Here is a 25,412-nt window from a genome sequence, read left to right as displayed (position 1 = left end):
GGCGGGTACCAATTTTTCTAATGAAATACGTACTCAACAAATGTTCACGATTGACTTCCACGGTGAAGGAATAACTTCGTGCAATAAAAATCAAACCCGAAAAATTATAATTTGCGTAATTACTTACTGGTGGCAGTAAGTAATTACCTTAGAACCTAATAAAAACCTTAGAACTTATATCTCAAAGTGGGTGGCGCATTTACGTTGTAGATGTCTATGGGCTCCAGTAACCACTTAACACCAGGTGGGCTGTGAGGTCGTCCACCCGTCTAAGCAATAAAAAAATGCCTCTATGGAGATCCATGTTCCTCACGAACCACGGTGCTCCGACGGCTATCCTGCAAAACAGGATTAACTGATTCGAAGGTTTTTCAAGTTAGTGCGGGCCGCTTGTGCGAACACTACACTTGCATACGTCATGACCGGACGTGTGCACGTTTTGTAGAGTGCCACCTTATTACGAAGGGACAATTTACTTCGCTTGCAAATCATTGGATAGAGGCGTCCAAATACGAAAGCGGCTCGGTTGCGTACCGTCTTAATATAGGGATGGAATGTCATCCCTCTGTCGAGGGTGACGCCTTGGTATTTGACCTTCGAGGCTCACGGCGTGGGCTGGTCGAAAAGGGTAATGGGGCGAATAGCGGAGGTGTTAACGTGCCTATTAGGGAGTGGGCTGCTTGAAGTGGTATTCGAAGGGCGACCCCTTTTAAAGAGCAGCGCTGTGCTTTTCGTGGGGTTGATGTCAATGCGCCACTTCCTGAACCACTGTCCCAAATGGCTGCTGTGATCTGGAGTCGCCGATGCATTAACGATTTCTTCCTTCACGGGTAGTAGATAACCGTGTCATCGGCGAAGAGCGCTAGATAGGTCTCCGGAAATCGGGGTATATCGTTGATATACAAACTAAGCAATAACGGAGAGAGCGCGGTGCCTTGCAGGACTCCGGACGTTAGTTGGCGGGGACGAGAGCGAGTTCGATACCGAAACGAACGGTTCGACAAGAAGTCTCGTATGATCACCACGAGTCTGTCTGGCAATCCCATGTTACGCAGTTTGTAGATCAAACCGTTGTGCCAGACTTAGTCGAACGCCTTCGCGACATTGAAGAAGACGGCTCCACTCGGGATGGGCTCAAACTATATAATTACAATTTACAATATTATTACTAAAGTAGGCGCTATATGATGTTAAGGAAATATAAGTAAGCATAATTGTGATGTTCCTTGGAGAAAAGCAAGGCCCCGGTTTCTTTCCGGTCGTTATGAGTGGTGAAACTGTATTTCGATTGGATTCATGACTGTTTGAAATCTAATCTGTTCAGGGTCACATCTACTTTCATCGGATTTTGGTAAAAAACACTATTATGTGAAATTCGTGTCGCTTCCTTTGCATTTTTTAAAAGCGCCTGTAAAGCCTGTTTCAATTAAATAATTTTGGTTTTTGATTTTATTTTTTCAATTTCATATTTTTTTATAATTAGCCGGTTAAACTAGATACTCACTCACTGGTTAAACCACATTAATCACTCAATATCGACGATGCGATCTGCATTTTTAAGGGCAAAGCATATTATGACAAAAAATGCATACTTACATTTTGCAGTTGTATTGGAATGTGAAAAACAGTTAAACCCCGGTGAGAAAGCAGCCACCCGTCAGGAAGTCTAAATTATTTATGTTTATTGCGTCGTCATGCTAATCGAGTTGAAGTAAAATTAATAATTTAGTCCCAAAATGGTCCCAAGACTAGAAGTAGGATGTACAAGGATTCGCTGGACCCATTAGTCTATAAATGTGAGCCACACGAGCGAAGACCGAGCTCTTACAATCCGAAGAATGTATCGGGGGTAGCATTATTATTATTTTTATTGCTTAGATGGGTGGACGAGCTCACAGTGGTTACTGGAGCCCGCATCTACAACGTAAATGCGCCACCCACCTTGAGATATAAGTTCGAAGGTCTCAAATATAGTTACGCGGCTGCCCCACCCTTCAAACCGAAACGCATTACTGCTTCACGGCAGAAATAGGCAGGGTGGTGGTACCTACCCGCGCGGACTCACAAGAGGTCCTACTAGTGAATGTCAAACATTCAGTTTTAGAATAACTGCTACACTATTCTTACAGTGAAACGCACACTCCCTCCATAGGCAGAACAGTGGTTTCCACCTGTGGTTCTCGACTATATATTCATATTAGGATTTTAAATGAGAAAAATTTTATGTTTGTCTAATAATCACGCAAAAATGGATGTTTATTTAATTTGACATAATGATAGTCAACATTGCAAATACAGCGTGTTAACTCGATAGAAACCGCAGAGCATATTCAGACTTTTCTGTTTATTTCTTAGATGGGTGGACGAGATCATCCACCACCCATCTGGTGTTAAGTGGTTACCCGAACCTGTAGAGATCAACAACGTAAAAAAAAAGACATGAGTTTTAAGTCTCCGTTTTACAGTACAACGCCTACCCCGCCTTTCAAACCGAAACGCAATACTGCTTCACGGCAGAAATAGGCGGGTGGTGGTACCTACCCGCGCGGACTCACGCGAGTTCCCACCACCAGTGATTACGCAAATTATAATTTTGTGGGTTTGATTTTTATTACACGATGTTATTCCTTCACCTTGGAAGTCCATCGTGAACATTTGTTAGGTACGTATTTCATTACAAAACTTAGCCTACCTTACTTTCTTGTGAGATTCGAACACCTTTACAATTGAATTCTATATATAATTTAATAGGTACCTAATGCAGTACTACTGTGCTACTACCGGATACAGGAATTATCATTACTGTATTATTGTTATTGCGAGATATAATAGCTCGGAGAGGTCACGGTCGCAACTCGTGTATCTAAAGAAGTGTAGAAGAAATACGAAGCCCCATTGGGCTCTATTTTATACCAGAGGCACCGGCTCGGTTGATCTTCTCATAAAGTCAGCAAACCAAGCTTCCTACAAGCAATAACCCACCAGTAGAACACGCGTCCAGCTCCAGCGCTGATCTGCGGTCTCGTTATCCTGTTATCTTGGACTAATTAAACTAATTCAACAACATCGAACAAATAGGCTATTCATTTAATTAGAACTAAGTACCCATTATAATCAACAAGGAAAACACAAGCCATTTATTTTGGAAAGCACCACACGTTTTAATTAATACATACATCACGTGTTCATTTCATCATTCAATAAATATACAGTAAAAAATTCTAGCACATCAATAATCTGTAGGGTAACTCAGGAATTTATCTATTCAATAACCAAATTAAACTTACACAAAACAATTTAATGAAAATTTTAAGTTTGATAATATACAATTAAAACTACTCATTTCCGAGGTTATTATTTTCGCTTCCTTATCTCTGAGGTTTAGAATACTTGAAGGACTCCGTGCCGAAGGAGGATGAAAACTAAATATCTACAACTCGCGAATACGGAATAAAACACAAACATTTACAAAGTACACTAATCAAATGAATTCTTAATCAATAGGCTTATCATTTACTTTAGTTAAAGTTTTATAATTAATTATTTTTTAAATTGGCAGAAAACTTTAGACATTAACACACAAATTATACAAAACAAAAATTTACAGGTTTCGTTGAAGGATTAAAATAATATTACAATAGACTATAGTATTATGTATTAGAATAACAAAGAGCAACTAATTCTCTTCTCCTCACTGCTGCGAGACGGAAATTTACATTTAGGCAGCGGCCTGACTGTCCAATAGCATTGCTGACGTCCATGAGCAACGGTACCGCTCATCATCAGTTGGGCCGTATTCTCGTCAGCTAACAATAAAAAAAAATAACAATATTATTTTATTACAATGGACCATGAGTATATGTATTTATGTACAAATGTTTCTAACAAAGATTAGAAGCGATCCAATTTTAGGACAATACCTTACAGTAGCGTAGTCTGGGCGTCCGAAACATGGAACCATTTATTAACAATATTAAGAATTTAACATTTTAGAGCGGTCTCTGTTATTACACAATTTTGTGTAATAGGAACAGATGTACTTATTTTATTTATTAAGGTTGTCCGTCGGTGTGTATGGATATCAATCACTACGACTAAAATTATATTAGTGATTTGAGGTGGTTTTAAATATAAAATCTTCCATCGCCAGCAGACCATATTGATTTAGGGCTTTATATAACTCAGATGGCGATATATTGCGTCAGATAAATCATTATAATAAAAAGAAAAAAAAAATATTATTAATATTCGTATTTAGACCACTTCTATCTTTGTTTAGTCAAATTTTGATTTCAAAATGATTGAGCTCAATAAATATGGGTCACATTCTGACCGCATTACAAACAGCACACTGGTCCCCTTCCGGGAGACAGCCGGCGTGGAAGGAATGTCTGCAATTGTAAACTAGAAGGTCAGAGGCATTCGACATGTCCCTTATTATGATCCGCCCGTGACAAACGCAGCAGAGGAAGTCGTCGGTCACCGATATGCCTCGTTGTTGAGCCATCACTTGCTTTTCATGCAAATCAAAGTAGTTCCTCAGCGTAATGACTTTGCAGGCTTCCTGCACTGATAGCTGCAGATGATAGTCGCACATCATTTTGGCTAAGCACTCTTTGAGGTCTTTTATTTCGCAACCCGGTTTGATGTTCTGTATCAACATCCTCGGGTCCACGTAGTTCCCTATCCTTTTCAGAAGTAAAGTGACATATTCCGGCTTGTCGACCGTCTGCTGTATCAGATCTATCCAAAGTTCCATATCGTTTTGTTCTTGACAAAAAGTTATGGCTTGGTTTATATCGTTTAACTGTTCGATAATTATCTGCAATGCCTCCTTGGTGTTGCCAATTCTCCCGAGTAGAAAAACCATTTCTGGGAAAAAATTGTTGGCCTGGCACACGTCTAAAGCTTCCTGTATGGGATAATTATCGCTGCATCTTAAGAAAGGCAACAGTTTTTCTTTATTGTATTTGGCGTATAGACGAACCAGTTTTCCATGGTATCGACCGTTCGGTTCCATCTTGCTGTACGCGTCTAAGTACTTATACAAATATTCTTCGTGATTTGCCAGTTGTTGTTCGACGACTTCCACGGGGATTTTTGTGTTATTCAAGAGTATTGATATAGCCTGGTCGCAGTCTAGCGTCATGAGATCGAGTATCTTGTCCTGTATGATGTTGTAGATTTCGTGGTCTGTTATCAATTTGAATACATCCTTGTGTTGCAATGTTAAGAATGTTGTCAGCGCTTTATCGTATTGCTTTTGGTGGCAGTAAAGTAAAGCTAAGGTTTCCAGATACACGTTCGTGTCAACTTCGGTGTTTAACAAATGTTCGATTACTTTGTTTATAACGACGCTCGTTTTGTATAGAGTTGGATTCCATTCTTTAATTATTTTTAAAAATCCTCGTGAATCCACTTCGAGGTATTCGAAAAGTATTAGTTCGTATATGTAAGGACTCAAAGCTTGTTCAGGCGTCTTCGGCACGTAGGGACTTATAGTTCTAAGTTGTTTGACGCCGGCAAACTTTAATATTTGATTTTCTAATAAAACTTTATCGTTTTTAAATATTCTGGCACAGAGAATGGCAGCCTCTTGATAGAGATGTTCAGAGAGCAAGTGATCTAAATACTGTACGCCCACCGTCATCACGGAGTGCTTAGAAGTTTTACCACCGACCTCTTCCAACACAGCAATAGCTTTTTCGAACCTTCTATGTTGGGTCAACCAAGTGACTCTATCGTCAATGTCGTAAGGGCTCGCTATGATAATGTCTTTGGGGGAAACAATAAAAAATCTGTTTTCTTCTATAAGCATATCTAAATGGTAATCATTACAGTTATATTCTTGGTAGCCCCTTATGTCTAAAGTCTCCCAAGATATCTCGCAGAATTCGCAGCCTTTATAATTCGCCACTATTAAAACGGGCATTTGCGACTTTCCGGTTTTGGGATCGCATTCTTTTGGAACAGCTAATAAAACTAATAGATCGTCCAAAGGGCCCAGACCTCCTATAAAATAATCTATTTGGTAGGTATATATTGGATCCACGAGGTATTCTGTGACATCACGAGTCTGTAATTCAATTTGACTTCGCTTTCTGATGACACATATCCTGATGGTATCGACCCAGCCGATCATTAGAGTCTTAGGAGCAGACCAGAGAAGGTTGCAGCGGTAGTCTTCAATAGATCTATTTGGGTTCTTTTCCCATTGGATGAGACCTAGAGAGCATTTAGCAACCAGGTCATAAACACGGACCCCAACTTCACTTGCCCATGCTACAAATCTGTCTTGCCAGGACATGGCTTGTACGTTTCCCTTGCATTCATGTAATACTGTAGTTCGTATTCGATTGAGGAATGATTTTTCATATAGTGTCAATCTGTGATCACCTGGAAGAAACCACACATTATAATTTCGGATGAGCAAACAAACTCATAATTCACTTGGTAATTTAGTGTTTACTGGAAACCATGTCACTATGTTACTATCGTCGTACCTCAAGACATGAGTATGTAGTCTTAATGGCATCGTAATATGGAAGTTCCTTCCTTTAACACTGGAAATCACGAATGCATCATAAGCAGAGAAAGGAGAAAACGATTAAGGAGAGAATAAGTTACTTACTATGGGTGAGTTTAGGGAAAGGGAAGGGAACATCCACTAAATTTCTGCCCGAGTTTGCCTTTTTATAATTTACTAGCGACCCGCCCTCGCTTCGCTTCGGAAACATTAAAACACACATGAAACCAAAAAAATAAAATAAAAAAAAATGAAAAAAAAGTAGCCCATGTTCATCAGGGACAATGTCGGCTTCTAATGGAAAAAGAATTTTTCAAATCGGTCCAGTAGTTTCGGAGCCTATTCGAAACAAACAAACAAATCTTTCCTCTTTATAATATAATATAATATTATTAGTATTAGTATAGACAAGCAAAATTGTGAAAAAGTAAAATGATTTGCATTATGATCTGAATGTTGTTTATAACATTTATAATGTTGAACCAAGTGAAGTTGTATGTTTAAGCCATGTAGAATTGCATGCATACTTCAAGTTTTATAATCTTTTGAACACAGTAGTTTTATTCACTAAGTTATATGTGTAATGACCTGGTATAAATGTAGTTGTGTTTTTTTATCTAACTATAGTCTCATTTTAAACAGTGATATTATATAGCTTCCATATATTTACAGAATATTTCTCATCTAAAGGAAAATTACTGCGCTTGGATTGTTTGCTTTATTTTGTTTTTAATGTATGTTTTATGTTTAATGTTTTATGTCTTTTAGGTCTCTTATAAATAGATTCATTTTCAATAGTTTCAGATTTGTTTTTTTTACTGGTGGTAGGACCTCTTGTGAGTCCACACGGGTAGGTACCACCACCCTGCCTATTTTTGCCATGAAGTAGTAATGCGTTTCGGATTGAAAGGTGAGGCAGCCATTGGAACTATACTGAGACCTTAGAATTTATATCTCAAGGTGGGTGGTGCATTTACGTTGCAGATATCTATGGGCTCCAGTATCCACTTAACACCAGGTGGGCTGTGAGTTCGTCCACTCATCTAAGCATTAAAAAAAAACTACAGTCTACTAGATATTTCAGAATCTTAGTGACATTTTTACTATAGTGCACCAGGTAGGACACTGGTACCCTCGTGGCAGTCAAAGGGTTAAACTATCATACTAATATAAATAAAACAGATTGACAACTAATAATATAAATAATGCTACACATACGAGGAGTACACTCCCCAAACAAATAGCTTGGACGGTTGAGAAATTCTGTAAAACCATGTCAAATGTACTGGCATCATTAATTGCATGTTTTCCAATGATCTCAGCAATACAGTATGTGTAAAATGTACAAACTCAAAACATCTTTTCCGAGAGGAAGGATTAAAGAGAATGGTATAAAATAGAGAAAGGATATTAGCATTCTAATGATGTGAATGAGCATGATATTCTGAGATATGATAATATTTTCATAAGCCAGATGTAAATCTTAAGCAGAAATTTTGTAGATGCTCAGGTTTATTGAATTGTTCTTCTGTGAAATCAAGATAGCCAACATCTCATTAATCGAGATTGGGGAGGAGAAGAGATTATGCAAGCTCAATCTTTGTGACGTTAAGGAGAAAATTTCAAAGCCATCTTAAGGGTGTACTTATTCTAGTCATGTGATAGAAATGTTTGTAAAATATAATCTCTATGATTGATTTTTATAAAAGTCATGTTGTGTACAGTTACCAATTGAATAAATAAATTTACTTTTACATATTGATTTATACAATTCACATTCATAATTCAGGACATCCTTGTCTGGGTCCAGATGTGTGTAATTCATCTTCAACTATTTAATTATTACTACAGAATATATTCATTTTAAATTTGACATTTATATATTTTATTGACTATTTATGTACTAGTTTTTTACATAAGACTTGGTTATGAGGTTTAAAGCATTTCCTAAATATTCTATTCATACTAAGTACAACGTTTTTTACCTGTAAGAAATCTTCTTCCTGAACCTGACTTGAAGTAGCAAGGATCCAATGCAACTGATTTCACTGCTCTGCCTAAATTTAGGTTGTGCGTGTTATCATTACTGTACAATCCATATACGACAACTTTACCATCGTCTGAACAACTCGCTATGTAATCCCCATTTTGGTCTACAGATATTTGGTTGACAGCGATAGTATGAGCCTGGAATTCAGTCTTCCCGTCCTGGGATATAGCAACTATGTTACCTTCGTGATCTAGCAGGTGTATCACACCCCAACGTGTTCCGATACAGATGAATTTGGTGTGAACACAAATACAACTGACAGCGTCTTTCAGTAAAATATTCAATAAATCATTTTCCATTCTATCGTATTTTAGCTTCGGCTCCTCATCGGGAGGCAAGCTTTCGCAGCTCTCAATATTAACAGCCATTGTTTTGAATTTCAACCGTTTAAAAAAATCACATTTTAATAATAAAAACGTAATTCTTCTTTCGTTTGTTCTGTTCTGCACTTTTCTGAATTTGATTATTGTCTTTCTGATTTTGACATTTGACTAAATTTGACAAAACAAGTTTTTTTATTTTTTATTGTGACTTGCATGGTTTGTGAAACGATACTTTATAGTAGAAGTCCCCTTTCCTGATGGAAAGGCAAAGGTATTATATATACCATACACTGTGATCTTTTATTACGTGACATATATTCTGTTATCTAAAAATGTTATGAAAAAAAAAAGAATATGGGTGAAATGATGTGAAATCGATTTATTTAATACTGTAATCGATTGGGATGAAATTACATAAATCGAATTCAGATGGGATGGATTATAGTCGTAGTAAAATGGTAGTTTATTTACTGAGACTATGTTAGTGGACTTTTTAGTAGATGCTTCGTCTTTTTTTATTTCAGCGGCTTTTTTTTATTTTCCCGCATTTTTGTGCATTTTTACAGAAACCTAAACAGCTATTAAACCACCGTTCCGTTCCACCACCGTAATCAAATATTAAATAATCAAATCAAAAGACTTAGACTAGACCATAGTTAATCAACTTAAAAGGATTAGACCCAGCAGAAAAATCCAATCCAAAGAAGTTCACAATGGTTGCATCATTCAGCTCCATAATTATATTAAGTACATAATAATATAACATAAGTACATAAATTCATGGAAGAACCGGAAATTACCTCTTACAGCACATATATTGCATGTATTTTCGTAAATGCTAAATGGTTTTTAAGCCGCTATTGTAATTCATTTAAACTTAGAGGAACACTAAATAAACAAATAAAACAATTCACATAGCATCGCTCATAGCGAACCTATCAAGATTTAAAAAATCATTTGGTTGTCTAACTTATATATATATATATATATATGTATTAGAAAAGTATGAAATGCGTATTTACCGCTATCAACAGAATATATAAGATCCGTCAATATTTTTTGGTTCGAATCTAATTGGCTTTTTAGCGATACGTAAGGTGCGAGGTTGTGTGATTTGTATTATTTAAAAATGTTTCTGTAAGCATAAACGATAATAATGGTAACTTGCTGGACGTTGTCTCACGGGTTCTTCCAAAAGGTACACTGAATTCTCATTGACCAGATAAAATAGTCTTATAACCACTATTTTACTGAGTTTTTATTTCATTTCATCTCTTTTCGTGTTAATCAATTTCATCCCAATTAATTACAGTTTCAAATAAAGCAAATTTTATTCATTTTTTCATCATTTAATTTTCCATTTATCAGAATATGTATCTATTTTTTAATTGAAGATTTTTATAAACTTAACATTGAATTTTTTTATAAATATTGACAATAAGAGCATCACCAGAATTGTCATAATTTGGCCTAAAGGTAACGAAGCTATACCAGGCCATAAACTCCAAAAAATTTTTTTTTGTCATAATTAAAAAAAAGGAATTGAATTAAAAAAAAAACATTTGGCGGGAAATCGAAAAGCAGTAAATATGCAGTCTCAATTTAATAAAATTAATAGATTAAATCCTTTTATTTATGAAAAGCATTTGACATCATTTGGTAAAAAAGTTCTTAAAACGCTAATATGTTTATACACAACAGGTACATTTTTTATTATTTATTGTTGAAATAGTTGTTGATATATCTTCTTTTCTTTTTTTTTGCAAGCAGCTCTTTTAATGTATTGTTCGCGATCGTACTTTGCTGCTATAATACTCAGAATAGGCTACAGTTGCCCGTCTTCCTGTAACTCCCTTAGTCGCTTAGTGACTCGATACGTGTATAATTGTTCTCTCGTTCAAATCGAAAAAATACATCGGTTTTATAGAATCTAAATATGTATCTATTGATTAAAATTAAGCTATTTTCATACTGGTGGTAGGACCTTTTGTTAGTCCGCGCGGGTGGGTACCACCGCCCTGCCTATTTCTGCCGTGAAGCAGTAATGCGTTTCGGTTTGAAGGGTGGGGCAGCCGTTGTAACTATACCTTAGAACTTATATCTCAAGGTGGGTGGCCCATTTACGTTGTGGATGTCTATGGGCTACAGTAACCACTTAACACCAGGTGGGCTGTGAGCTCGTCCAACCATCTAAGCAATAAAAAAAATTATAAAAAAATACTAAACTGAATTCTCTCAAAAGAGGCCATTACTTATGCAAGGTTGATATGTCGATCGCGTTTAACGATCGCTGTGATATATTATAAGTGGCTTCAAGGTTTTAAAAAAAAATATATATATATAACGTTAAACTTAAGCCCGCCCTTCTGCTGTTATTGGATTTTATACGTTCGGTAACATTGTTATTTTTTATTCAGAGCGTCAGCATGCTGTCCTCAACGTAACTCGCCGAAGTAAGCCCACTCAAAACAAAAAAGTATTAAAGTAAGTCAGCACTTATGTTTTTACCATTAAGTCGTCGTGGCCTAAAGGATAAGACGTCCGGTGCATTCGTATATAGCGATGCACCGGTGTTCGAATCCCGCAGGCGGGTACCAGTTTTTCTAATGAAATACGTACTTAACAATTGTTCACGATTGACTTCCACGGTGAAGGAATAACATCGTGTAATAAAAATCAAACCCGCAAAATTATAATTTGCGTAATTACTGGTGGTAGGACCTCTTGTGAGTCCGCACGGGTAGGTACCACCGCCCTGCCTATTTCTGCCGTGAAGCAGTAATGCGTTTCGGTTTGAAGGATGGGGCAGTCGTTGTAACTATACTGAGACCTTAGAACTTATATCTCAAATTCAAATTCAAATTCAAAATCATTTATTTCAACTTGGATGTCATCAAAAACACACTTGTTGAATGTCAAAATGTAAAAGAAAATGTTAACTCTACTCTCTAGTCTACCTCAAGGTGTGTGGCGCATTTACGTTGTAGATGTCTATGGGTTCCAGTAACCACTTAACACCAGGTGGGCTGTGAGCTCGTCCACACATCTAGGCAATAAAAATAAATAAATAAAAGTACATAGTCTATGAAGATACTGTGGTGGGTAGCCATCATACAACGCAAGATATTTAACAGATGCCTGAATCTCGCTTACGATATTTTCAAGATAAGTGTGGACATATACCTGTAAGTTCCGAACAACAACCACCAGTCACCGTCCTCGTCGAACCCGTCGCTTGCGACGAAGGGCTCGACGAGCGAATTAACCCATAGACACAGCCCACTGAGTTTCTCGCCGGATCTTCTCAGTGGGTCGCGTTTCCGATCCGGTGGTAGATTCTGCGAAGCACTGCTCTTGGGTCTTGCTCTTGGGTTTAGCTTTTGGCTAACTCTAGGGTCAGTGTTAGCAACACTCCGGTTTGAGCCCCGTGAGCTCATCTATACACGTTAGGGCGAAGCTGAAATAGCCTCTCAAGGCTATCAGCATAGGTAGGAAAAAAAAACAACAAAATTCGGACCGTTGGTCTACCGAGCAATATCACCCGCTCGGTGGAAGATCTTTGTATCGTTATACTAGTTTTTTAAAGAGCACACGTCTTTTACTTTTTTGAAATATCGATTCAAAAGATTAGTGAGTGTTAAGGATAACACACTTCGTACAGAAAACTTAATGGGGTAGTTTAAAATACTAACAATTAGCAAATTACCTATACATCATATATCGCACTTTAGATCCGATTTTTTAGCATTGCATTCCTGTACCTTATATTCTGTTTTTTGTGCATATTGTCCCGCGCTTTAGCGAAGTTGATGTAAAAAAAAAAACATCAAACCTGCTACAGCTAGTTATATCCTATTTCTTTGCAGTTTTGATACAAACAACCAAAAAATAACTAAAGAATTACAAAACAATGACACAACTGTAGGTGTTCAAAACGATTCAGATAATCATAAATTTAGTTTTCCACAAGAAATTTCAACACGGAATATTTTGGATAGCACTCACCACAATGAACTCGAACAATGTTTAATAATAAGTATTGATTCAATTGTTGACAGTAACAATAATATTATTATTGTCAACGAGGCAGCTTATACTGATGGTCCTGTCTATGAAAATCCCAAACGGACACCTGTCAAGGATAGTTGCGTTTCTACTAAAGTAGACAATAACTCGAGGGACTGTAATAATTGGGATGCTATGTTCGATATTGATGTACTCACCACAAGTGATATGGTAATGGCATTGGATCAACAAGCGGAAGAAAGATCATCTGACTACACTAATAGAGCTGTCTGTGATTTAAAAAATGATAAAGATGAAGTTTTACTAAAGAAAACGAAATCTAAGATGAAGTTTAAAAGGAAAGAAAGAAAATCCTTACATTTACCAGAGAAAGCTAATCTCCGTAAACAAAAATACACGAAGGCAGTTAAGAATTGGCTTGAAAATGTTAGTGTTGCAGACGTAGGAATAACTGATTTAATTAACACAAGAAAATCGCTAGAGGTTGCTGAAAAGTCTGACCGCATAGAAATTGAACAAATCGATTCAAAAAAAAATTCAAAGAAGAAAGTAATTCAAGCAAAACTAGCAAATAAAGACGGTATTATGAAATTTAGTAAGCCGATAAATACAGAATTGATTGAAGATATACATCATCAAGAAGAAGCAATGGATTCTGAACTAAGCAATAAAAAAATGAAATCGAAATTTGTGGCTTCGATTAAATCCCAGATACCGGTCAAAGAAATTACTTATAATCTGATTGATGTCAATGAAAACGCCAAAGATATTACTCAATTATCTGAAGTTAATAACCAAACAGCTACGGTCATGTTGTACTACAGGTACGTTTTAGGAAAGTAGTTCAACGCAATCACAACAGCGAAGGGAACTCGTAGGCCCCTGTGGTCAACTTTTTAAAGAACAATTAGCTATAAACAATCGTGCTATCACTTTTAGATTTACCTTAATTCAATGAAACCACCACCCCGCCTATTTCCGCCGTGAAGCAGTAATGCATTTCGGTTCGAAGGGTGGGGTAGCCGTTGTAACTATACTGAGATCTTAGAACTTATATCTCGAGGTGGGTGGCGCATTTACGTTTTAGATGTCTATGGGCTCCAGTAACCACTTAACACCAGGTGGGCTGTGAGCTCGTCCATCCATCTAAAGCAATAAAAAAAAAATAAAAAAAATTAACTCCAAATTGAAATGGTTTGTTTCAGCAACGGATTTTGTCAGCTAAGCCTTCAGTATACGGACGATACTTGCCAGCCCGCTGGTATTATAGTTCACTTGGCTGATAAATTTTACGTTTTCAAAAGAAAGATCAGCGTAAAGTGAGTTTAAGGTTTAGGTACTCAATAGTAATACGTTCAAACTTGAAGTCCTCGTCGCCTGCAGGATGAGACGCGCGGTCCTACTGAGCCGGTGGTCGAATCCCGCTGGCGGGTATCAATGTTTCTAATGAATTCTTCTTTTTTTTTTCTCATGGTGGTTTTCTTGGGAAAAATAGTAACGGTAGCTTCCCATTCCTTTCCGTCCCAGAACTTTTTAGAGGGGATTTAGCCCCCTAGGCCGCTGCAGCCTCATCCAGCTGATTGTTCAGCTGGGGATATGGTTATCCCGCCACTGTTCGGTCGCCATTGCCTCGTCCGTTGTCTAGCATGGAGCACCACGACTACTAGTCGTCGCAGTCGCGCGTGCAGGTGAGGTTGACATTTGGGGCCATATCGATGGTAATTACGTTCACCCCCTTACTCCCCTCTAATGAATTACGTACTTAATTAATGTTCACGATTGAATTCCACGTTAAAGGAAGAATAATAATAATCCTGTAATTAAAATGAAATACGCAACAAACATAATTTGCATATTTAATGATGCTGGGACCTCTTGTGAGTCCGCGCGGGTAGCTACCACCACTCTGCCTATTTCTCCCGTGAAGCAGTAATGCGTTTCGGTTTGACGGTTGGGGCAGTCGTTGTACTGTTACACTGAGACCTACAACCCATGTCTCCAGGTGGATGACGGCATTTACGTTGTTGTTGTCTATGGGCTCCAGTAATCACATAATACTAGGTGAACGAAGACCTCTTCGGGACACCTACCGTAAAAATATCAAAATAAGCATTTAACTAAAATTTCTTTTGGTGGAGGTATGTGAATCAATTTTAAAATAAAATAGTTCGACACTAGAGTAAAAGGTACATCTTAATTCTTTTAAACAACAACTTCGCTCGTGTCCAAGCATATTAACTGGTACGATTCTGTACGTGTAGCCCTGCTGACGTCATCGTCATCAGCCTACCAAGGGGCATCACCTCCCCCTAGGGTCCTCACTACGCCCGGTCCAGTGCAGGCCGCATCCACGCGACCTTCAGCAGGTCGTCGGTCCACCTATGCTGTGTCATAACCACATTACACATATTTGAGACTCCAAACTTTTAACTTGAGACTTTTTTCTATAGGATTTTAAAAGAAATTTTTAAAAATAACAAACTAGTCTGCTATGATGGCAGGGACATAATTATTTATCTTGCTAATGACGGGATCGAATGTACAGAATGTACAAACTGCAATATTATAGATGTGAAGGTAAAGAAAATAGTGTTTTATCTTTATAATGTAATTAATAGCTACTGTCCTATTGGATTTTTGCGTAACTAAAGCTTCAGTGCTTAGTGCGAATTTTTTAACGTTCTCGATAGCGTAAAAGTTAACTCAAATTTGTATGGAGGTGGAACGTTCGCCGCTAGGGGCGCTGTTCCAGCTGCATACAAAATACATAGGAGGGTCGCATTCACGTCGACCCATTATCGAACCGCGAACACTCTAGACTGTTGTGTGGCGCATGCCCATACACTAGGAAGCGGCCCGCCTGTGCGTGATGTGGCTAGCACCTTCCCTGGGTGTCAGCAATGTTAGGGTCATGGAGAGGCACCGTAAATAAAGTTCATTGTTTCTGGTTAGAAATTCAATACAGAGCTGGTTGGTGTGAGGGTGAGATGAGATTTATTTTGGGAAACTGCCGTGAGACTGCCCGTCTCATGTTGGTGATAATTCGCACGGATAAGTCACGCGGAGTGTAGTGTGTTTGCCTTAACGCAACATCCGCACTTGTGATTTTATAGCTGTGTTTCCAATAGAATTCCCTGATTATATACAATTGAAACTTAAAAATGGTACCTACATCAAATTTTCGTGTGATAATTTTCAATAAGAACAGCGCGGACGATTTGCAAAAATACCTACCTCCCTTAGCTGAGCAGAAATCATTGCAATACGGCATGCCGGGAACAACAGAATGATATGAATAGATCCTGCTATTGTACTCAGAAACACAAAAATATTACAGATAGGGTCACGTCTCCTAGACCCGGATAACCCACCGGAAAACTTTTCCGATGTGCAAAAGCTTCTTTCTTTCAAACCTACCTACACTGTAGCTACGGAATGCAACTTGCAAAAAGCTGCTTGGTACATTACTATCTTAGAGGAGTCAGCTGAGCTGCTGTTAGAAGCTTTAACAAAAGCTGACCTGTGGAATCTTTTTGTTAATATAGAAATGAAGCTTCTGCCCATTATTGCTGGTAAGTAACTAACAGTTTATTTTGTTCCTATTAAATTTTAACAATCTATTGTTAATTTGTGTTAACGAATAAAACTGCTACATAGATTTTTTACACTAACATTCAAATAACAAAAGGTTTTTCTTTGAGTGGGCCTGCAGAGGGGAGCTTTTAAAGCATCATGACTACTAACGGATGGGGATGCAGTTTCAGTGCGGAGAAGAATCTAACATAATTATGTCATATCTGAATAAAGGGGTAAATGAGCTCAGGGTTCATCTGGTGCTAAGTGGACACGGGAGCCCACGGACATCATCAGGAGAGCATCCTTACGGCCCTACTGTTGCATGGCCCGGACCGTGAGCTCGTCTGCTCACAGAGGAACAAATCGGATACAATACACGTAGTCATTAAGGGATTTTTATTGTCGCTTTAGGCAGATAAGCACACGATTCGCCTCATGGTGAACAGTCACCGACATAGACATGGAAAATGTCCGGGGCACAGCCAACTCTGAAATTTGTTCAGCAACAGGTGTTGTTAAAGCTTCTAACCTTCACCTCCAAGCGAAATGTCCACGCACTATATCAGGTACTCCGCGGTAGCCCCCCTACCTCATCCCGGTTCTAACCTTGGAGGGGATCGGACGCTTGGGCGAAGAGTGCAGGGAGTCGTTTAGTGGGTAGGGCCCTAAAATTCCTTGGGCCCGCGGTCTGCTCCCAACACCTTGCAGATCGTCAAGTCCCACATAGGGACCTCGTAGGAGGTTCGGCCCCCAGCCCTAAAAAAAAAGGGTACTTCGCGACGAACTAGCCCCATCATTAGGTTAGGTGAAGGTTCACATCGTTTATTCCAATATAACGGAGACTTCGGCGTCCGACGACGGGCAGCTGTCCCAGTTATAGGGGTTAGGAGCCGTGGATGCTGATTATCACCAAATCGGGTTTCAGCTAACCTGCTCATTTACCTCAAATTAAAGCAAATAGAATTTTAATTAAGTACTTATTTTTATTAATACCACATGTAGGAATGGAACACAATGGCATCAAAGTAGACATGGTTAAGCTCAAATCCATGGAGGATGTCATTTTGAATAAACTGAAAGAAGTCGAGGCAGAGTGTCACAGCGCAGCCGGGAAGTCGTTTCAGATTAATTCCACTGCGCAAGTCCGGGCTATATTGTACGACGAATTGGGTCTAGACACGAAATGCCATGTTAAGATCAGGGAGACAGTTTCTAAGGGTGCTAAATCTACATCTGAAGCCATGGTACACATTTTCATCTATCTATTCATTCAATAATATTTGTTCCTGACAGCGTTTTGTTAATGTGTCAAGTGCTCGTCTTCTTTTGTAGTTAATTTTTTAAAAATTATAATTTGCGTAATTACTGGTGGTAGGACCTCTTGTGAGTCCGCGCGGGTAGGTACCACCACCCTGCCTATTTCTGCCGTGAAGCAGTAATGCGTTTCGGTTTGAAGGGTGGGGCAGCCGTTGTAACTATACTTGAGACCTTAGAACTTGTATCTCAAGGTGGGTGGCGCGTAGATGTCTATGGGCTCCAGTAACCACTTAACACCAGGTGGGCTGTGAGCTCGTCCACCCATCTAAGCAATAAAAAAAAAAAATTCAATAAGGAAAAGCAAACTCAGAATTCTTTGCTGGTCGTCAATCTTTAACCTAATCGCTATTAATATTGGACCACCCTGCAGTAGCTTCTTGGAATTTTAATTGAAATCGAGTGAGACATTTCTTCAGAGTCTAGGGAACATAGATACATACACACATCTATTTTGTATAAATATTAGTGAAAGCAATTGAGGTTTTGGTGCCGATTTTAGATATCGTACACCGGTGTCCGAGCAAGTGTCAGTAAACATCACAGTAAAGATCAAAGGATAGTCACACGACATCCACCTTTAAGCGGGTGGGGGATGAACATTTGCCGATGTTCGTAGTCGTGTAAAACTGTTTTCTTTCGCTCGGAGGCTGCTAAACTTTTCTGTTGATGTGTGCCGATAGCTCATACAAATATGAAATAATGACATTATCTGTATAAAGCTAGACTGTGTCTTCTAGTTACGGAGTCTAGTTTCGGTCCATCCACTCCCGAAGCTGATTTTGGAGTACCGGCGCTTACACAAGGCGCACGCGACGTTCCTATCCGGGGTGGCGCAGCATGCGGCCCACGGGCTCGTGCGCGCCACTTGGTGAGCTCTGAGTATTTGCTGATTAAATATACGCACGCGACTAACGCGATACCACCTGATGGCCACCACGCAGCTCTTATGGGTCTTCAAGAAGTCAAAGTCGTCGTAGCCTAAAGCATAAGACGTCCGGTGCATTTGTATGTAGCGATGCGCCGGTGTTCGAATCCCGCAGGCGGGTACCAATTTTTCTAATGAAATACGTACAGCAAATGTTCACGATTGACTTCCACGGTGAAGGAATAACATCGTGCAATAAAAATCAAACCCGCAAAATTATAATTTGCGTAATTACTGGTGGTAGGAGGGTAGGTACCACCAGCCTGCCTATTTCCGCCCTGAAGCAGTAATGCGTTTCGGTTTGAAGGGCAGGGCAGCCGTTGTAACTATACTGTGACTTTAGAACTCATATCTCATGGTGGGTGGCGCATTTTACGTTGTAGATGACTATAGGCTCCAGTAACCACTTAACACCGGGTGGGCTGTGAGCTCGTCCACCCATTTAAGCAATAAAAAAATCCTTGAACTGATATGAAGATCTCTAAATTACTTTTTTAAGTTGAAGGCTCCTGTTTGATAGACGGTTCCATCCAGGGTGCAGACAGCCGCGGCCACGGGGCGCATAGCTTCCAATAACCCAAATTTACAAGCGATACCTAAAACACCGTTTAGTCTTTCAATGTTTCCGGATGATGCGAAAAAAGGTAGTCTATTCTACTAGGTATTTAATGAATTATATAATATATCGAGAGGTGAAAGGCTATTTAGCGACACTTTTGCAACTTTACAGGAGAGACTAACAAAATTTTGACTATAATTTTAAAAATGTATTAACATTCTTAATTTCTTCTCTATATTCTTATATCTGTAAATATATATAAAAGGCTCCAACGATTTTCATAAAATTTAGTACCTATACAGGAATTTCGGGGGCGATAAATCGATCTAGCTAAGATTTATTTTCAGAAAATGTTGTTTTATTCGTGTTTTCAATAATCAACTCTTCCCGACATCTATTGGCGAATAATAATACTATTTTTCTTAATTGAGGGCAACTAACCGCTTTAAAGACACAACAAGATGGCGCTAACAAAAAAAAACCGAGCAAAGCTCGGTCATCGTCTAGTTAATATTTATAATAGATAATTTAAATAAAGTTTTTGTTCCGACGGCGGGCCGTCCCTGAGCTTCCGTTCAGTGTACGTATCCCGCGCGGGCCGGTCGTTGTTGGGCGCCGACTTCCGGCACGTCGAGTGTCGCGTGTTCGCGCACGCCGCCGCCGACGCCGCCCTCACGCGCGCTCTCAACAGTAGGGACCTGTTCAGGGTGCTCGCCGCCAACTGGTGAGTCGCGTGGGCCTCCAAATTGAACCGGCAGGCGGTTAGCTGACCATATTATCTTCATAAGTCATACCTTATTTATTGGTATCATTTACTGGTTGTAGAACGTGTTGTGAGTCCGCACGGGTAGGTACCACTACTCTGCCTATTTCTATCATTCATCATCATCATTCATTACCCTGCCTTTCTCCCAATCACCTGGGGTCGGCGCAACATGCTTTCTCCTTCCATACTCTTCTATCATATACCATTTCTTCGCTCACTCCACTCTTACCCATATCGTCTTTCACGCAATCCATCCATTTCTTTTTAGGTCTACCTCTACCTCTATATCCTCCACATTCACAGTTAACACAGTCTTACCAACCTCATTTTCATTTCGTCTCATCACATGTCCATATTATTAATCATCCCAAACGCGCACTTCTCAGCTTCTTTGTCACGGGTGCCACTTTCAGACTTCCTATATCATATTCATTCCGTATTTTATCCATTCTCGTTACTCCACACATCCATCGCAACATTCGCATATCTGCTGCATGCAATCTGCCTATTTCTATCATGAATGAGATCTTAGAACTCATGTCTCAAGGGTGGTGGCGGCATTTACGTTGTAGATGTCTATGGGCTCCGGTAGCCACTCAACACCAGATGGGCCGTGAGCTCGTCCATGCATCTAATCAATAAAATAAAAAGTTCGTTTTAAACAAGATTATGTAGCTATCAGCCGAGCGTCCGTCCGAGTAATCAGAAAATAAAACTCCGATGTTTGACAAAGTTTATCAAAATTGAAGGGACATATAAGTAAAAAAATTAGTTTGCTGTTAAAATGCATCTGTGCATTCGCATTTGTGCAATTAAACAGTGTTGGATCAAAAATACAGGTAACAGTTCTCATAGTATAGCATACCTATTCTACAATATCTATATCTGTACGAAGTCTTTTTTTTGCGTCCCACATCACCGCCGAGTATGGACATCAGCCCATTAAACATGTGTTAAATTAAGTGCAATAGTTCTATTTTTAGTTCTTCCATTGTCATGCCAAGAAGTAGCTTAGAGCTCACGAACAATTTCGACATACGAGTTTTCCAACCACAAGCTCGCTGGTTGACCTCTGCGTAAGGTCAAAAAGTGAGAGATTTCATATGATTTGAAGGTTAAATAAACCGGAAAGCGAGGTGAATTCAGACGACAGAGAGCGCACCAAGCGTATAGTGTACGCGAGCTTGTATGGGGCGGGGTCCAAGAAGCTGATGGACATCCTCAACATCAGCTACGAGGAGACGCTCGCCGTCACGGCCAGCTTCAACAGTACGTCACTGAGTTGTCATTTAGATTTTTGGATGGACTTGGGTTCACGGTTCTTATTCATTTATCATTGCTTATATAGGATTCGCGGGCATCGCGGATTGAAAAATGTCTCAAAGATTTATTTGTGAAATTGGACATAAAGCAGTTTAATATTCTGCTTGTTGATACCTTCAATAACCAAATCCTAGCCCATAGTTCACCACGTGATGCCCCCCCTCTGCTTCCTTGTATTCTCTGTTATATTCTAGACTATTCTCTTCATTTTCAAGCCGGAATTAATTTGTAAGCAGATGTTTATGTCATATTGGATATTTCTTTTTAAATTAATGTCTGAAATAAGTTGAAATGAACAACCATTCACATTCAGCCGCTTCGAATCAGGTGTTTCACCTGTGTTAAGGGCGCGGAAAACACGAGACAAGAAAACTCAGGACAAATATCTTAACATAGTTCATAAATATCCTACTGGTGGCAGGACCTCTTGTGGGTCCGCACGGGTAGGTACCACCAGCCTGCCTATTTCTGCCGTGAAGCAGTAATGCGTTTCGGTTTGAAGAGCGGGGCAGCCGTTGTAACTATACTGAGACCTTAGAACTAATATCTCAAGGTGGGTGGCGCATTTACGTTGTAGATGGGCTCCAGTAACCACTTAACACAAGGTGGGCTGTGAGCTCATCCACCCATTTAAGCAATAAAAAAACCTCATCCCTTTGTCAGGAACATTTCCCGCTTTGAAATCATTCGGGCGCTCCGTAGTGTCCCGCTGCGCGCAGGGCGGCGGCAGGCTGGCCACGCTCTGCGGCCGCGTCAGGCACTTCAGAAACATTAACAGTCCAGACTTTACTTTGAGGTCGCAGGCTGAGAGGCAGGCGGTCAATTTTGTAGTACAAGGTTGGGTTCTAACACTAAACACCATACTTTACTTGGAGTTCAATTTGGTACATTTTGGGATGTGGCGTGAAAAGTTCCGGTCACCGTTTTGTTTTTAATGTACGTTTTAGTCTTTTAGGTCTCTTATAAATAGATTCATTTTCAATAATTTCAGATTTGTCTTTTTTACTGGTGGTAGGACCTCTTGTGAGTCCGCAAGGGTAGGTCCCACCACCCCGCTTATTTCTGCCATAAAACAGTAACGCGTTTCGGTTTGAAGGGTGGGGCAGCCGTTGTAACTATACTGAGACCTTAGAACTCTTATCTCAATGTAGGTGGCGGCATTTATGATGTAGATGTCTATAGGCTCCGGTAACCACTTAACACCAGTTGGGCCGTGAGCTCGTCCGCCCATCTAAGCAATAAAAAAAATACCACAACCTCTTCTTTATTCTAGGCCAGCTAAGCATTGCTCGGTCAGTTGGAAGTCCCGACATTCTTTTTAACATAATATATTTTTATAGCCTTGTGTTTCAAAAATGTTTACTCGTCCATTTTAAGTCAAGATAATGAGTGCCTGGACTATGCATTTCACGGAAGAGCCGTAGCCGAGGGGTCATAGAGTCGAGGGGTGATAGTCGAGGGGTCATAGAGTCGAGGGGTCATAGAGTCGAGGGGTCATAGAGTCGAGGGGTCATAGAGTCGAGGGGTCATAGAGCCGAGGGGTCATAGAGCCGAGGGGTCAGAGAGACGTGGGTTGCCGATGGCTGTCCTAGAGCAAGCGACCAAGATCTCAATACTGCGATGCAAGGCCGTCAAACCGAAACGAACCACCGATCAAACAGCACCTCACTGACTAATAACATGTTTCAATTGTATTGCTCCAAGGATCAGCCGCAGACATATGCAAAACAGCAATGGTACTGACTGAGGCTCGGCTTCGAGCAGCGGTCCCTCCTATATCAGCCCGACTGTTACTTCAAATACACGACGAGCTGGTTTGGGAGGTGGCCGATGAAGATATCAAAAGAGCAGCCGGTAACAATTGTGAAACAATACAAAGGCGATATTTGTGTGCTTAGTGCGAGTTTTTTAACGTTCTCGATAGCGTAAAAGTTAACTCAAATTTGTATGCCGTTGGAATGTTTGCGTACGTTTGCTGCTAGGGGCGCTGTTCCAACCAGCACACAGATCGACAGCTTGAGGATGCTTTCATACGTATGGGCAGCGGAGGGTTGCCATCGCGATTGATATATTATTATATAATTATTTCGTTTTTTATTTTTTTAAGATTTTGAATTAAGCTTATTTTAATTCAACAGTGTTAAAATAATTATGTGGAACGATTCGTAAATGAAACTTGATATATTACGTCAATCTAATTAATATTTGGTATTTTAATCGTAAAACAGCAATTCTATGTTTTTTTGTCATAATATGATCCGTCACATTATTTAAACGAGCAAAAATATTTGAGAACATTAATTTGTCTTTAAGTGTATATTTTTATCCTGCCGTATTCTCTGACAATGAATCATTTATTTCTAGATGAATGTAAATCAAATCATGTCAAATGTTTACCATTATATACCTATACTAGGTATACTAATCAAAGTCTATTCTATAAAAAAGTTGAGAAGCACCGATTACATTTTTTCCTATTGACAATTTGTACAACGTGAGTACTATTGACAATTTGTACAATTTGTACAATGTATTGACAATTTGTACATTGACCTTTCCACATTATTTTGGACGAAACCTACACTTGGAGCTATTTATTTACCATTTAGGTATAATTAAAGAAGTGATGGAAGATTGTGGGCGACACTGCTTTTTAACAATCAGACTCCCGGTGTCAATTTCCGTTGGGAAAAACTGGAGCGAAATGAACGAGCTTGAAGACTTTTAAGTTCCAATTATGTATGGACAAGACTGTTGATGTGTACTACTATTGGATATCTTTTCGGATAATATCCACTGATTGTGAAATGTTTGTGACTTAAAGATTGCGAACATCTTTCAAACGTCAAAGCCAATGCGATAGTCAGTTTGATTTAATTGTTTAATTGTAGTAAAATACATTTTATTATAACATGAAAATTCTGTTTTTTTTAATGTATATTAATAATAAGTAAGAGTTTCTACAAATTCTTACTAATTAAAGGAAAGCTAAGACCCGTTAAGTATGTACAGTTTAGTTGAAATTTCAATGTATTCTTAAAGCTTGATATTCTGCACATGACCGCTTCGAATAGAAACCGAAACCTTTGTCAAATCATTTTGAATAAATATTTCTATATTTTTCCTCAATTCCTTCTCAATTTTGTTGAAAATTGTTATTCTTTCTAATAATCATAAGCGGTCATCATGTTGGTTAGCATTAGTTTTGCATCGTGACATCGTGAAAATTTACCCCTAAAAAAGTCATGGTCATTGTTTGGTGGTCTAGTGCCGGTATAATTCACCACAGCTTCTTAAAAAACAGCATTGCTCATTCCCGCGCCTCCTACACGACAACGCTCGACCTCCTGCGGCACTACAGACGATCTCTAAGCTACAAGAGCTACAGTTGGAAGATTTGCACATAGATAATGGTAGGCAGCGGCTTGGCTCCGCCCCTGGCATTGCTGATGTCCATGAGCGACGGAGACCACTTACCATCAGGTGGGCCGTATGCTCGTCTGCCTACAAAGCAATAAAAAAAAAGATAATACATAACCACTGTACTCACCAGACCTTGCAACAACAGACTTACTTTTTTGCAAGTTTAAACAACTTTTTAGCAGCGAAATAGTTCCGATAGTCGAGAGGCACTCCAAAATGCCTTTGAAGACCGAGGGTGCATATTTTGATTCATAGAAATAAAAAAAAATATTTATTAATAACGATTTTCGCATTTTGTATACTAAACGGTAATTTCGGAGGTAATTAATGAATAAAAAAACATATTATTTTAGAAAATTACGTTTTATTAAAAAAAAATGACATAAGGCATTTTTCTTGTATTTATAAAAAAATAGGTGCATTGAAGCATCATATATCTTATCTCATAACAGTACAAGGTTTATCTTCTAATGTAATATTTGGACTTCGAGTAAAATCTCACAGAATCAGTTTAAATTTGTAATATGTAATCTCTTTCACTTTTCTATTGTCTTTAATTTTTAATTTACATTATAAACGACAAAACAAGGTCGGCTCG

General features: G+C 39.0%; 2 protein-coding genes across 2 annotated transcripts; one reads left to right on the top strand and one right to left on the bottom strand.

Annotated features, from left to right (window-relative positions):
- Window positions 1–3,136: 3,136 nt before the first annotated feature.
- On the bottom strand, window positions 3,137–9,126 carry lt (vacuolar protein sorting-associated protein light). Its single transcript, XM_028176538.2, has 2 exons — window positions 8,512–9,126; window positions 3,137–6,396 (listed from the first exon to the last, which is right to left on the bottom strand). Exons 1-2 carry the CDS (start codon window positions 8,942–8,944, stop codon window positions 4,322–4,324), a joined length of 2,508 nt encoding a protein of 835 aa, XP_028032339.2. The 5' UTR covers window positions 8,945–9,126; the 3' UTR covers window positions 3,137–4,321.
- Window positions 9,127–9,612: 486 nt separating this feature from the next.
- On the top strand, window positions 9,613–24,293 carry LOC114244673 (DNA polymerase nu). The gene is made up of 15 exons (XM_089734440.1): window positions 9,613–9,646; window positions 10,439–10,600; window positions 11,317–11,383; window positions 12,766–13,749; window positions 14,131–14,244; window positions 15,376–15,502; window positions 16,263–16,497; window positions 17,504–17,745; window positions 18,556–18,686; window positions 19,278–19,387; window positions 19,882–20,026; window positions 21,183–21,337; window positions 22,055–22,228; window positions 23,096–23,245; window positions 24,001–24,293. The coding sequence occupies exons 1-15, from the start codon at window positions 9,613–9,615 to the stop codon at window positions 24,117–24,119; spliced, it is 2,949 nt and encodes a 982-aa protein (XP_089590566.1). The 3' UTR covers window positions 24,120–24,293.
- Window positions 24,294–25,412: the final 1,119 nt, after the last annotated feature.

The sequence above is a fragment of the Bombyx mandarina genome, chromosome 17, assembly GCF_030267445.1.
Source record: "Bombyx mandarina strain Sakado chromosome 17, ASM3026744v2".
NCBI lineage: Eukaryota > Metazoa > Arthropoda > Insecta > Lepidoptera > Bombycidae > Bombyx > Bombyx mandarina.
The sequence above is the reverse complement of the archived record's forward strand: the minus strand, read 5'-3'. Positions and strand labels throughout refer to the sequence as shown.